This window comes from Tiliqua scincoides, chromosome 6 (genome assembly GCF_035046505.1).
Source record: "Tiliqua scincoides isolate rTilSci1 chromosome 6, rTilSci1.hap2, whole genome shotgun sequence".
In the NCBI taxonomy this organism is placed as follows: Eukaryota; Metazoa; Chordata; class Lepidosauria; order Squamata; family Scincidae; genus Tiliqua; species Tiliqua scincoides.
The window spans coordinates 22,223,300-22,235,880 of record NC_089826.1 but is presented as its reverse complement, the minus strand read 5'-3'; the positions used below and the strand labels follow the sequence as shown (position 1 = coordinate 22,235,880).

The following is a 12,581-nucleotide window of genomic DNA, read 5'->3' as shown; positions in this document are numbered from 1 at the left end:
TTTTTAAAAAGCCAAGCAGAGAGTTTTGACGTACTAGAGCATGATCCGTCTGGCATAAGCATGTACCCATTCAGACAATAACACTTGTAGCTGCCATAGGTATTCATGCACCGGTGTTTGCATGGCCTTGGTTTCAGTCCGCATTCATTGAGATCTAAAATGAATAAGGTGTAGAATTGAGAGAAAACAAAAACAGAGCAGGCATTAGACATTAACATAATTATAACCCAACTTAAGGCTTACATTGGTACTAACCTACACCATGGCTAATACGTACTACTGCAGTAAGCAGTAACCTGCCAATCCTAACCCTCTCCCTCGCAGGTGTAACTAGTGTTGCACCAGCAAAGGATGCTTTATGGTTGTCACAAAGCAGCTTCTGCTGACATGTGCTGCAGGCCTGCTGGAAAGGAAGCCACAGTGGCCTCCTGTGCTCCAGCAAGCCCGTGTACAACCGCTGGAGCAGGTAAGCCCACAGAGGGGTTAGAGGAAGGCAGGGAGGGGGTTGCAAGGGGTGGGAGAGGGCAGAATGGGGTAGTGATGGGGGCAGGGAAAAAGCCTGATCAGGCCTGGGAGAGGGGTGGGACTGGCAGTGCCACACACTGAATCCTGACCCCCTTCTTAGTTCTGAGCCTCCTTAATGGAACAACATGGACTTGTGCCAGCAACTGAGCTGGCACAAGTCCAATTTGCCCCATAGTGACTGCTGCAGCTTGTCCCAGGGCAAGGGGACAAACATCTCCTTACCCTGAGGAAACCTCCAGCAGCCAAAGATCTCCTATGGGATGTAACAGAAAGTGTGACAGTGATGCAACATCACTGTGTGGGGATTTAAGTAGGATTGGGCTGGTAAGCATAGTTAAAGATGGCTAACCAGAGAAATGAGGTAAAAGAGAGGTAGAAAAAAGAGATTATATGGTGTTGCAGCTCTTCCAGAGGGAATGAGCTCTATTGCTTATCTTGAACGCCAGTGACAGGTTGGCTAAAGAGAGACATGTATGACTAAATTGCTTCATTGTGTTCCCTCTAAAATCAAGTTCAGTCAAGAATAAACAGGCAACAGGAGAAAGCAGACCCTGATCTCAAATAAAGAACATAATAAAAACCTAGTAGATAAGATAGCTTCAAATCTGGAAAAGGATAAGAACAGTGACTTAGTATAAAGGAACACGAGGCCACCTCTTATGTAGCAACATGTGGATCTCTCTACTCACAGGTTTGAATATCACACCATCTGGTATGTATTTTAGTACACATGTATGGTACATGATATTGGCTAGCTATTAATGGCATAAAGAGGAATGCACGTTTATTTTAAGTGTTTCTGCTGGGAAGTTTATTAATATTTTGTTCCACTTTAGCTTCTATTACTCGTTGAATTCTGATGAAACATGCACTCTATGCACATAAAATTCTATGTTTTATGCAGTAGCATCAACAGAAGGTCAGTCAAAATATCCAAAGTATTGGAGTTTTGCTTACTTTAAGACTCGCAACATACAAAACATACTGGAAATATTAGGAAGATCATTAAGGTCAAATTTCTTTTTTGCCATTGGGCTGCATTGATAGACCCAAATCAATACACAGAATTAAAGTTCTCCATACAATTCAATTCCAAAATATGACACAATCCCCTCATCACAAATTTTGTGCCTTCTGAGAGACATTTCATATTTTCATGTAACAGTTTTATAATAGCTTTCCCCCAGTCTTGGGTAGAAAAATCATTGTAAATATAGGGTTACCTTGTGGGCCGTAGGATGTTTCATCCTTCCTTTAGCTATTTCCTAGCATTTCACAGTCTCATTCAAAGGTTCTGAGAAACATAGTTTGTTCAGTGATATTTGTCTCCTTGGCTCCGCTAATATTGCTTCAAGTTACACTAAAGTTCTTTATAGGGGAATGGGGTGTGTGTGTGTGTGTGTGTGTGTGTGTGTGTGTGTGTGTGTGTGTGAGTGAGTGAGTGAGTGAGTGAGTGAGTGAGTGAGTGAGTGAGTGAGTGAGTGAGTGAGTGAGTGAGTGAGAAGATTGGAGTATTGTATTTCCCCATTCCAAGTCAAAAATATTACATATTGCAAATGAAGGCAGCAGGGGGGAAAAATCACCAGAACACCTACCATGACGTAAGAATTTTTCAGGTAGAAAAATAACATGGTATACAAGGCTTTTGACCATATCCAGATGGTAGTGGTTCACCTAAATTTTGGTTTCATGCTGCAGCATCAGGAAATAAATATATGATATAGTATGGGGTTTTGTCCAGTCACCTCCAGACAATCTCTCATTTGAAATGTGCAATCTGTACTAACTTTCCTTGCCCTTCACCTTCCATTTGGACCAACCAAGAGAAACATGGATTCTGGCACAGTCTTCAAGTGAATTCTGGATATGGTCAATCAGTCAAATGACACCTGAAAAACTTCCCTGAATATTTACTTATCTGGGTAAAAGAGGGAGAAAGGAGAAGGCTTTTAGACTCCTTTCACATAGTCAATGATGCTACTGCTTTGTTTCTTTGATCTTTGCAAAACCTTTAATGGGTTTTAATAGGAGCTTCAATGAGCCCCATCAGTGTCCTTACTAGGGTTTGATTCACTCAGAGCAGGAGACCAGTGCCATCACCCCCATGATGGGAGGAGTCCCATGCAATGGGCAGGGCAAAAATCTGTGTGGTGAGTGTGGTGATGTACAATTGCCCCATCCCCTCTGGTTTTTTGGCTCTCTCTTTTGATAGAATAGAGATATTTCAAAGTAGTCTGTTTCATTGCATTCTGCTGGAAATTATGCATTGAATGGTATAAAACATGATGGTATTATTCCTACAAATCGATATTTTAGTGGCCACTAGTGGTGTCACTCCCCCAAGGGTATAACCTTACTAACTGCTTATTGGTTCCATGCTGTGTCATAACAACATCTCATTGACTCTTCAAACAGTCTCATTTGTCCTTTTTTAATTAAGGAAATATACTTTTTGTTACATAAGAGAGTTGCACTTTTGTTTTCTGGTTTTTTGATAGAATGGAGACATTTCACTCTGTTTTTTTTTATTGCATTCTGCTGTAAATTACACACTGAATGGTATATAACATGATGGTATTACTCCTAGAAACCGCAATTTTAGCACATGACCTCCCAGTGCATGTGACCCCCCAGCGCGTTTGACCCCCCCAGTGCATGTCACCTGGTTCGAGCCGCACCCCCCGTGTGATGCCACTGAGCCCCATTATGCTGCTGAGCTTTTCCTTCATCATTCCAAACTAACCAATTGACTACGACGCTGTTCACATTCCACAGATATATAGACAGGAAAACCAAACAACCCAAGAGTACTGTATCATCATTCAGGTATCATCATTCAGGTTGCAAACGGAAAAGCATGGAGAGCAAGTGGGTGTTTCAGTCATCTGGAAAAGCAGTCCCAAATATAAGCACAGGCAGGCTACTAAGCTTGGACATTACATTGCAAGAAGAGAGATGAATGTGAGTGCATGAAGCATTTCAGAAAGAGAATTACTGGATTTGCACATAAGCTACTAGCCAGTGGGCAAACAGAACAGTGGAATGCCTGCTTCAGACACACCTGATATCCTGCATTACCAATGACAAACCACTTTAACTTAAGACTGTAATAACTGTATTCCTGCTTTCCATCACTGTAGCTTAGATGGCTCTGAAACTGATTGGGCAGGAGCTCTCACACTGTGGTAATGTAGTGTATTAGGAAGAGAGTGTAGCCTCCAAGCATACAAGAATGAACATTTTTAGAAGGTGAAGGAAAAGACTTCTGACACTGTGTCACACCTCTAGTTACATTCAATAGATAGCTTTGAGATTAGTGAGAAGAAATCACCCACAGGAAATTATATGGTATAATTCTGGCTGCAGATAACACTAATTACAATTTATCTGCAAAATGGGATCCCAGTTTCAGTGCTAGTAAAGTATTACCATTTTCCCCACATCAAGCAGCATTTACTTGGGCAATGTTGCCTGACTGTCCTCCTATTGCAAGAACCACTTTGGAAAGAGCCCAGGCAAACACATGGTATGGTTTTACGTCAGCATTTCTCAGCCATGTTATGAGTACCACCAGTGGTAACTGAGTTGGTGGTGCTCACGGAACCCTGGACACCTGCCACCTGCAGTGAGACCAGGAATGTGACAGAATGAACAGCTGTAGGAAGCTCAGCTCAGTGGGCAGAGCTCCAAAGCATGCCTTTCCCACACTTGAAAAAGCCCTCCTGTCCATCCTGAACCTCTTACAGGTGTTTGTCGCATTGCATCTGGCCTCCCAACCCAGAAGTAACTGGTGATGATGTCATTGTCAGTTACTTCCAGTGGTACTTTGAACAGGTGGACCATGTGAAGTGGTATGGTGGAGGACAAATGTTGAGAAACACTGTTTTACATCATTGAGACCAGGGGCTGGCCAGGTTGGGCACTAGATAAGTGTCTACACCTGAGGACCCACATCTAGCAGAGGCTCTACCCAGCTGGGCTGCCCTAGAACCTTCAGTGTCAGCAGCACTGCCTAATACACTATGCAACAAGAGGCAAAGGGTGCCATGGGGGGCTTAATGCAGGCTTCACCCCAGGACTCAATAGTTGGAGCTGGCACCAGTTGAGTTTTATTGTGGATTTCCAACTGGTGCACTTCACGTCCGCAATGATGCACTTAGGCCAGGAACCAGAGACAAAGGTTCTGTGAGAAGGACCTTCTGAGCCTTATAAATAATCAAGAGGAAGAGATCCTGTGTTGGCTATTGTAGTTCTACAGCCCTCTGTATGCTGAACAACTTTTAATCATACAATACCAAAAACAACCACATGGTAGATGGTATTATTGGGCAGATGGTATTAAAGGGCTTCTTTGCACATTGTTTTTGGAAACAGATACTAGTACCAGTGTTGGGAAGGCATGTAAAGCATAAATTATGAGTTGCCTGATTGACTATGAGTGCAATCTTAACTGTGCCCTGGGACAGTGCAAGCCCCTTGTACCAGCCTGGGAGGGTTGCAAACATGCTGTAAAGCACATTTGCACCTCCATGAGAGTAAGCCATGCCAGCACACAAAGGTGCACCAGCCCGCAGAGGCCAAATCCAGCCTCTGGAGCAGCAGGAGAAGATAGGTCTGCGTCAGCCGAGCTCAGCTGCTGCAGGGGTCTGGGGAGGGGCAGGCGGAGGACAGGGAGGAGGCATTTCAGGGTGGGAGGAGAACAGGTGGCAGGCAGGGCCGTGAGCAGGAGGGCAGAAAGTGGGAGGCAGGGCCATGACCTGACAGTTATGCTGGATCCTAGCCCTTGTTCCCAGGCAGCGTGGAGCTGCTTCTGGTTCTCCGTTCTGTACATATCTACGCCAACCCTTACCCCTGGCTGAGCCACAGTGGGCCCTAAACCTGCGCTGGATACAGCGCAGGCCTGTTGGCCTGCCTGTTCCAGCAAGTTAGGATTGCACTGCCCATTGCACATGGGTCATTGTCATTTCCACATTACATTTCACATGTGCTTAGATGCATTTTATGTGCCAACACAGGTCTTAATATCTGTGCCAAAATACAGAAGATATTAACAATTATTAACTACTGATATGATTCTTCTGTTAATCAAACTGTTTCCCGAACACACATTGAGAAGCAACTTTCTTCTTGGTGTATGGAGGAGCTTAGGAAAAGCAGCACATGTTGCTGGAGCAGGAGCAGGAAGGTGATCACAAGAGCAAGTGGAGAGAATGGTTGAGGGTGAAGCCTTTCCAGGTTTACAGCCTCCAGGCAGTGTAAATGCTCATTTGCTTTGCATGCCAGTCATACCGCAGGCTGGGCTTTCCGGTGGCAGCCAGAAATTTGCTAATTTTCAGCACATTTGCAAGAGGATTCACGGAAGTTGAAAGCCGTGCAGGTGGAAGGAATGCACCACCTGAAGTAAAGGATTTTTCTCACCCCTCAGTGGAAAAATGGTTGCATGATGATCCAGAGGGTTGAAAAAAGGTGGTTCGCTGGGCCAGTCGTGTGAGGTTGTATACAGGTGTTCAGCTTCACAAGTTGGGGAGAAGGCACAGCAAAGTCAAAAGACTGAGACCAGGTAAAAGGACATGTCATTTTGTTACATCAAACACCAGCAGTGAAGACTCAATTTCAATTATATAAAAGAGAAAGCGATTTTGCGGAGGGGAATTTTCAGCATGGTCCTAAAGAAGTTGGTTTTCAAACCATGTTCCAGGGAATCCTAAGCCTGAGAAAAAAGGCACAAACCTTGAGGGAGTGAGTTGTCTGTAAATCTGCAGTCACTCATTTTTGTACAGGCGAACACACTTTTAAAATGCATTCAGGCCAAGACAACTGGTTCCTCCTGTTTCAATGAGAATTGAACTATGCAGAGTGCTGATCATGAAGCCACACCCTTCCTACCTCTCCATAGTGATTCCAGGGTTCAAACCAAGTCATCCCCCCCATCCCTGTGCTTTTGAGTGCTCTCCCATTTATCCAACACAGCTGTTACTCTATTCACTTCACTAGTGTGAACTGCTCAAGCCACATGTTCCTTTGCACACACAGAGCTGCTTCTTCATTAAAATAAATAAGAAATCCACCACACAAGCAGGAATTGTCCTGTGTGCATCGCAGCCTCAGAGCATGGTCTCTGAATCAGGCAATTTTTTTGTCTCTGACATTGAAGGGTTTTCACACTGAACACTGTATCCATCCAGGTGTCTAAATCTGAACTAATTTTTCATAGCATTTATATATTTATCTGTTTAAAAGATTTCTACCCTGCCTTTCCTCTGCTGAAAGCAGTTGCCCAAGGCAGCTTACAATTTATAGATTAAAAAAGAAAAAATAAATAAAAAGATAATATACTATAGAGCAAGTTTTCATTCCAACATGAACAAAGGGCACTACCTGTAGGGGGAATAGACAGATGGAAGGGTACTTAACCATTTCCCTTGCTGTACCTCCAGGTGATTTTAAATCATTTTCTCAAGTCACCTCCCAAAATCAGAAGTGAACTCTGTTGGAAGGAAGACCAGCTGGGGCAGCTGTTGCAGAGGAGAATCAGGCACAGGAATCAGGCTCTGCCCTCTCATCTGCTGACCTCTTTCTCCTGCAATTGTCTATCCACTCCCACATTACCATAATACCAGTAAATATAGGGATGGAATCATGTGTTTGCTGAACTTCCAGTTCAGCTATACAGCCTTTTAGAAAGCCTGTAGACTTTTTACAGTTGTGACCATTTCAACGAACACTGTGAAACTGTACTTCCGCCAGATCTTATTGTCTTTTCTTCTCCCAGTGAATTCATTCAATCTAAGTCACTTACCCAAAACAAGTGGTAGCAAAAAAACCAATGCCAAGTGCAAATGTTTAAGTACACAGTGGGCCTTCTGTTATCTAAAGTGCAAGGTCATTGGTGTATAGGTACTCACTCAATTTGCTAGCCTAATACTGTGCACATGAAATCACGTACTAAAAATAACACATTTATACTGTAGAGGCAGGCTGAAGCAATTTTAACATCTATAGTTGAGCTAAGCTGGTGACAAGAGAAGAACTGAGTGGTTAGGTAAGATTCTCTTCATACCAAGAACAATAAGTGTTCAGAAGAAATTTAAATTTCATTTTGAGATTCCTGCTTTGGTCTGCAAGAAGTTGAAGGCCATGGAGAGGTTAAATTTCCCACCTAACAAAACTGCTATCTTTCCGTACGTAGCACCACAGTGCAAAGCTTCAGTGTTTTTAATTGGTATTATCCAATGAATGGGAGCCAAATAATTCAGCATGAGATTTCTCAATGGATTGCTGCATAAATTATCAGTTACCACCCCAAATTCTTGTCTCCATCAACTTTGCACACTGTTGCTCCTGAGGCTGAGTGCACATGATGCAGTCATCTTGCTTAGAAGACGGGCTTCGGTCTGGGGTCATTGCCTGAATGGACGCCTAGGAAGCCAATGCAGTTCCATAATAAAACAAAGGCAGGATAAACATGTAATACAAAAATTCCAAGAATGGGTTTGCACCACTGATATTTTAAACTGCACACTTACTGTATTTTTGTGGTCTGCAGTATTAGAAATCAAGCTCTAAAATAAACATAAGACTGTCCCACAAGAGGACACTGCTTGTGTCTGAACACATATAAAAATAAAACAATGGGACTGCACGGTGGAGAGAGAAAAGGAAGGAAAATGAGGCCAGAGGAGGGTTAGGGTAGATTCCACAAGACCCTGTCAGTGAATGTATCTGAACAAATGTATCTGAACATGTGGAAATCACTATGCCATAGATGGATTAGAAGAGCTCAGGAAACACAATTCTATACAGCACAGCCTTCAATAAAATGTCAGAACTTTCTAGCACACTCACTTGCTTTTCCATAACAAGCTTAGGAAAGATTTATTGCAGTTAATAGGAGATTGTGACTTCTTGAAGCACTTGAAAGCATCCAGTACTATACAAAGTGTGGATACGCAAGGGAAAGTAGTGCACTGAGTTGAAATGGTGATCACTTTAAAACAAGAGATACTTTTTCATTATAAAATTCCTGGGCTTGTGGAGACTTCACTGTTACAAACACAGTACAGGAGAATGTTTTGAAGACTAGCATGGAAGTTTGTTTTCAGGGAAGCAACTTAAATCAAAACCAACATTTTGTTCTTCCTTCTCAACTCTGAAACTGACCAATCTTGTATCCCTGACAAGAAAAGCACTTGCCAATCACGCTTTGCTAACTGTACATTGTGTGCAAGGCACATGCAATTAGGATACTAAGCATGGCAAAAGGTAAGTGCTAAAGCCCTCCTACCCACACACACACACACACCCCCTACAGTTTTGGGCCATTTCACAAACACACCTCTCCCATACTATAGGTAAAAACCCAGGAAAAAAATTAAGGGTCAAACACACATTTGAATGCACATCTTGTTTGACTCTAAGGCTCACTGGAACTCAGTGGGACATGCTTTTGAGTAAGGATGCAAAGACTGAAGTATTAGTATCAATATCTTCTTTAGTGTAATAAGCTTGCAGCCCTTCTGGCCCTCGTAAAATATATCCATTTTTCCTCAAGCTTTGACTTTAGCTTTATTCAGCAGGAATCCAGGGAAGCAATAACATGACCTCCTCTACTGTCTGAGTAACTAATCTCTTTACATAAGACCAAGCTTCTGCAAGACTAACATTAAGGCTGCAATCCTAAACCCACTGACTAGAGACAGGATAATACAATGGAGGACAGAATGCCTATATGTTAATGTATAGAAGAGGGAATCTGGATAGGTCCGGCTTTTTAAACCCTTCCTTATTGAGCTGCACCTTCCCAAATTCCCTCTTCTATACAATGGTTAAAGGTATAGGCACTCTAAATCCTACTGAACTTAGTGGGACTTAATTCTGAGGAACTATGCATAGGTTTGTCTTGTTGATTAACATCGAGTGTATTTGAGCAGTATCACTAAGTGGCTTACTTTGTTAATAAAAAGTTTCTGCTTTCTTACCTTGGTTGCATGTTTTCCCTGTGTATCCTGCATGACACTTGCATTTGTTTGGTCCAACACATTCACCATGTTTACATCCAGGATGACATACAGCTGTGAATACATAAATGCAGACTATCATTCTGGTCATTCTGTTCAGCTGGTCATCCACCATAATGCAGTTAGACTAGTTCTAGTCTCAATGACACGCACACAGCATTGAGTTTAATAATTTTAACAACCTGAATAATAAGGGGGTGATCTGAGTAGAGGAACGATGAGGAAACTTTCCCTACCCACTGCTTTTCTGCTACTATTCCATCCCCACCTCAACAGCAACCTCTCTTCATGAGCAGCTCCAGGCATGCATATACATACATGCATACACACACGTGTGTGTGTATGCATAATTTATACTCCGTTCACATTTAACAAAAAATTAACAAATTACCCCCCAAAATGTGTGAATTAACAAAAATTGGGCTATACAACAAGTACAATGGCTGACATTATTTCTCCTAATAGCCGCTCTTAACAGTCATTAACAGGAAAATATAACAAAAAAAGACATAAATGCATCCAATAAAAACACAACAGTTGTTTTATTTAAAGGGGTAAGGACTGTAGTGTGTGCATGCGTGTCTCCTACAAATATAAATTTTGTTTCATGCATTCTCATGACCCTCTTTCATAACTTCGAATCCCATTTTAGTTATTTTCCTCCTATGGATAAAACATATCCATACAGATCTGGATCCTCCCATCCCCATCATCCAAGCCTACCTCAAGATTTGGAAGACGCTTCATGAGAATGGGATAATGCATACATTCAACCCCAGTAGACTGAAAAGGTCATATAGTTCATTCTGCTGTTGTCTGCTTCAGGGTTGAATCCAAAGAAATACTTTAGACACACCCAAGGTTTTGGCTAGGCCCAGAGAAGCTATGGACTTCCCCCTTTGAAGATCTGGCTTCCATGCCACATTACAAGCTGCTTTTGAAATGCCGATCAGTTGCAGAAGAGGTTTGCTGTGTAGCATGGTAAGCTGCGGCTTGACCTTATTGAGTGTGTGGGACTAGCACACACTTGATTCTAGACCCCAAGGGGGGGGGGTCCAACTTTCATCAGCCAGTGGGCTGCAGGACGCTTGTGTGACCCTCGGCTGGGTCAACCCAGAAGTAATTGGCAGTGACGTGATGATGTCACCACCAATTACTTCCATGTTTTGAGCCTGCCAAAGTCATGAGACGGTGGAGGTTGGTACAGCGGAGAAGCTGGAATGGGAAGGCATGGAGACCAAAAACTTTCTGAAGCAGGAGGAGATGGGGGGGCTGCAGCTAGTCTTTTGGGAGCCATCAAAAAGGGTGTCAGGGGCTGCATGTGGACCACTCTGTTCTAGATCCATGAGACTCCAGACTAAACCAACATTTCACACCTAGGTGACACAGTATGGCAACAGTAGCAGTTTGCAGAAAGAGATGCAAATAGAAGCTATGAGGTTGCCTGATACTGAGTTCATCTAGACTAGTACTGTCTACTCTGATTGACTGCTGCTTCAAATGCTATCACATCTGCAACTTGATGGCCCTTTTAGCTGGTGAAGGTGGGGACTGGACCAGGGACCATATGTATACAAGGTAAACATGCTGTCACTGAACTACAAGCCCTCCCAAAGGCAGAAATTAAATGCAGGGAGAAGAGAAGAATGAAATAATTACCAAAAATTAGACAGACAAGGAACCCTTCATGACAGCACACAAAATAACAGTAGGACTTATGGCCCTGTATGGGTTTTTCTTTCTTTTTTAAAATATATAGCAAATTAAAAGCCATCAGTCTGGACCCAGGATATCAAACATAAAGCCCACGGCTGGATGAGGACCCCAGAAGCTCTTTATCAGGGCCCTGTGATAACTGGGCTCTCCCAGAGTTGCCCTTTCAGCAGTGCTGCTTCTGCTGTGGCTCTGGGAGGGAGAGATGGAAGGAGGCCTCAGAAGGCAAGGAATGCTATAGGGAAGAAGCAGGGGTGAGAGACATTGCTGAGGTGCTGGGAGAGCCCAATTAACATGTGGGCCACCCTTTCAGCAGCACAGCTTCCTCCACGGCATTCACTTCACAGATCACATCTCAGCTGATGAGCTGCAAAGTGACGCTGCAGCAGAAGCAATGCTGCTGAAAGGCTGGCCCGTGTGATAATTGGGCTCTCACATATCTTGAAAATATAATCAAGACTTCCACACTTTCTCCTCTTTCATTTGCAGCACATGAGTTTCTATGTGAGAACAAAGTGCTTATTTCTGGCCATCACCTGCTTAATGACATCACTTCTAGCCTAATTATGTTACTTTCTGCCCTTAGCAGGAGCCATGAATTCTATTTGGCCCACTATACCAGATAAGTTTTGACACCCCTGTTCTGCCACTGAAATCAATTTTCTTAGGAAAAAAATTTAAATTGTGAAATCTATGCTCCCCCATAACAAAAGGTGTAAAATGAGCTATTCTTTTATTTACTACAGTAGGCATCACAACTACTCCACTACTCTTGCGTATGATTTGTTTAATAATATTTAAAGGCCTTCTTCATATTAAGTTTCAAAAAGTTCACAAACTAAAAAAAATCCATAAATACTATCTAATCCATGAACAATAAAGATAAAAAAGAAATATAGCAATGGAACAAGGGGGGAAAAAAGGAATGAATTTTCAAAGGCCAACCTGTGTGCTTCTTTTGCTCTAAAAACTGGAGCCTCTTCAAGCATTTAATATGTGTATTTAAACACATCTGTCTGTTGGCTAAACCACAAGGCTGGTGCCTTTTTGAGATACTGAATGATGTATTAAATCAACTTTAAAAACATTAAATGATAAGTTACCACTCATTGTTAGAAGGAAATGCCATTTTTAATTGTCTCTTTTGTATTCCCTTTTACAATAACTCACCTGACCTGGCAGCCCAATCCTATCAGCGCTCCCTTACACTATGCTTAGTCCCAGCCCACCCAATTGGGCTATTAATTATTATTATTATTATTATTAACAGTATTTATATACCGCTTTTCAACAGAAAGTTCACAAAGCAGTTTACAGAGAAAATCA

At 42.5% G+C, this 12,581-nt stretch overlaps 1 protein-coding gene across 2 annotated transcripts in view; it reads right to left on the bottom strand.

Moving 5' to 3' along the window:
- NPNT (nephronectin) overlaps positions 1–12,581 on the bottom strand; it is a 75,647-nt gene that overhangs the window by 32,116 nt on the left and 30,950 nt on the right. For both annotated transcript variants that reach the window (XM_066631843.1, XM_066631844.1), the window contains 2 exons: positions 9,504–9,596; positions 35–154 (listed from right to left, as the gene is read on the bottom strand). In XM_066631843.1, coding sequence (XP_066487940.1) covers positions 35–154; positions 9,504–9,596 — 213 coding nt within the window. The remainder of the gene's footprint in view (positions 1–34; positions 155–9,503; positions 9,597–12,581) is intronic.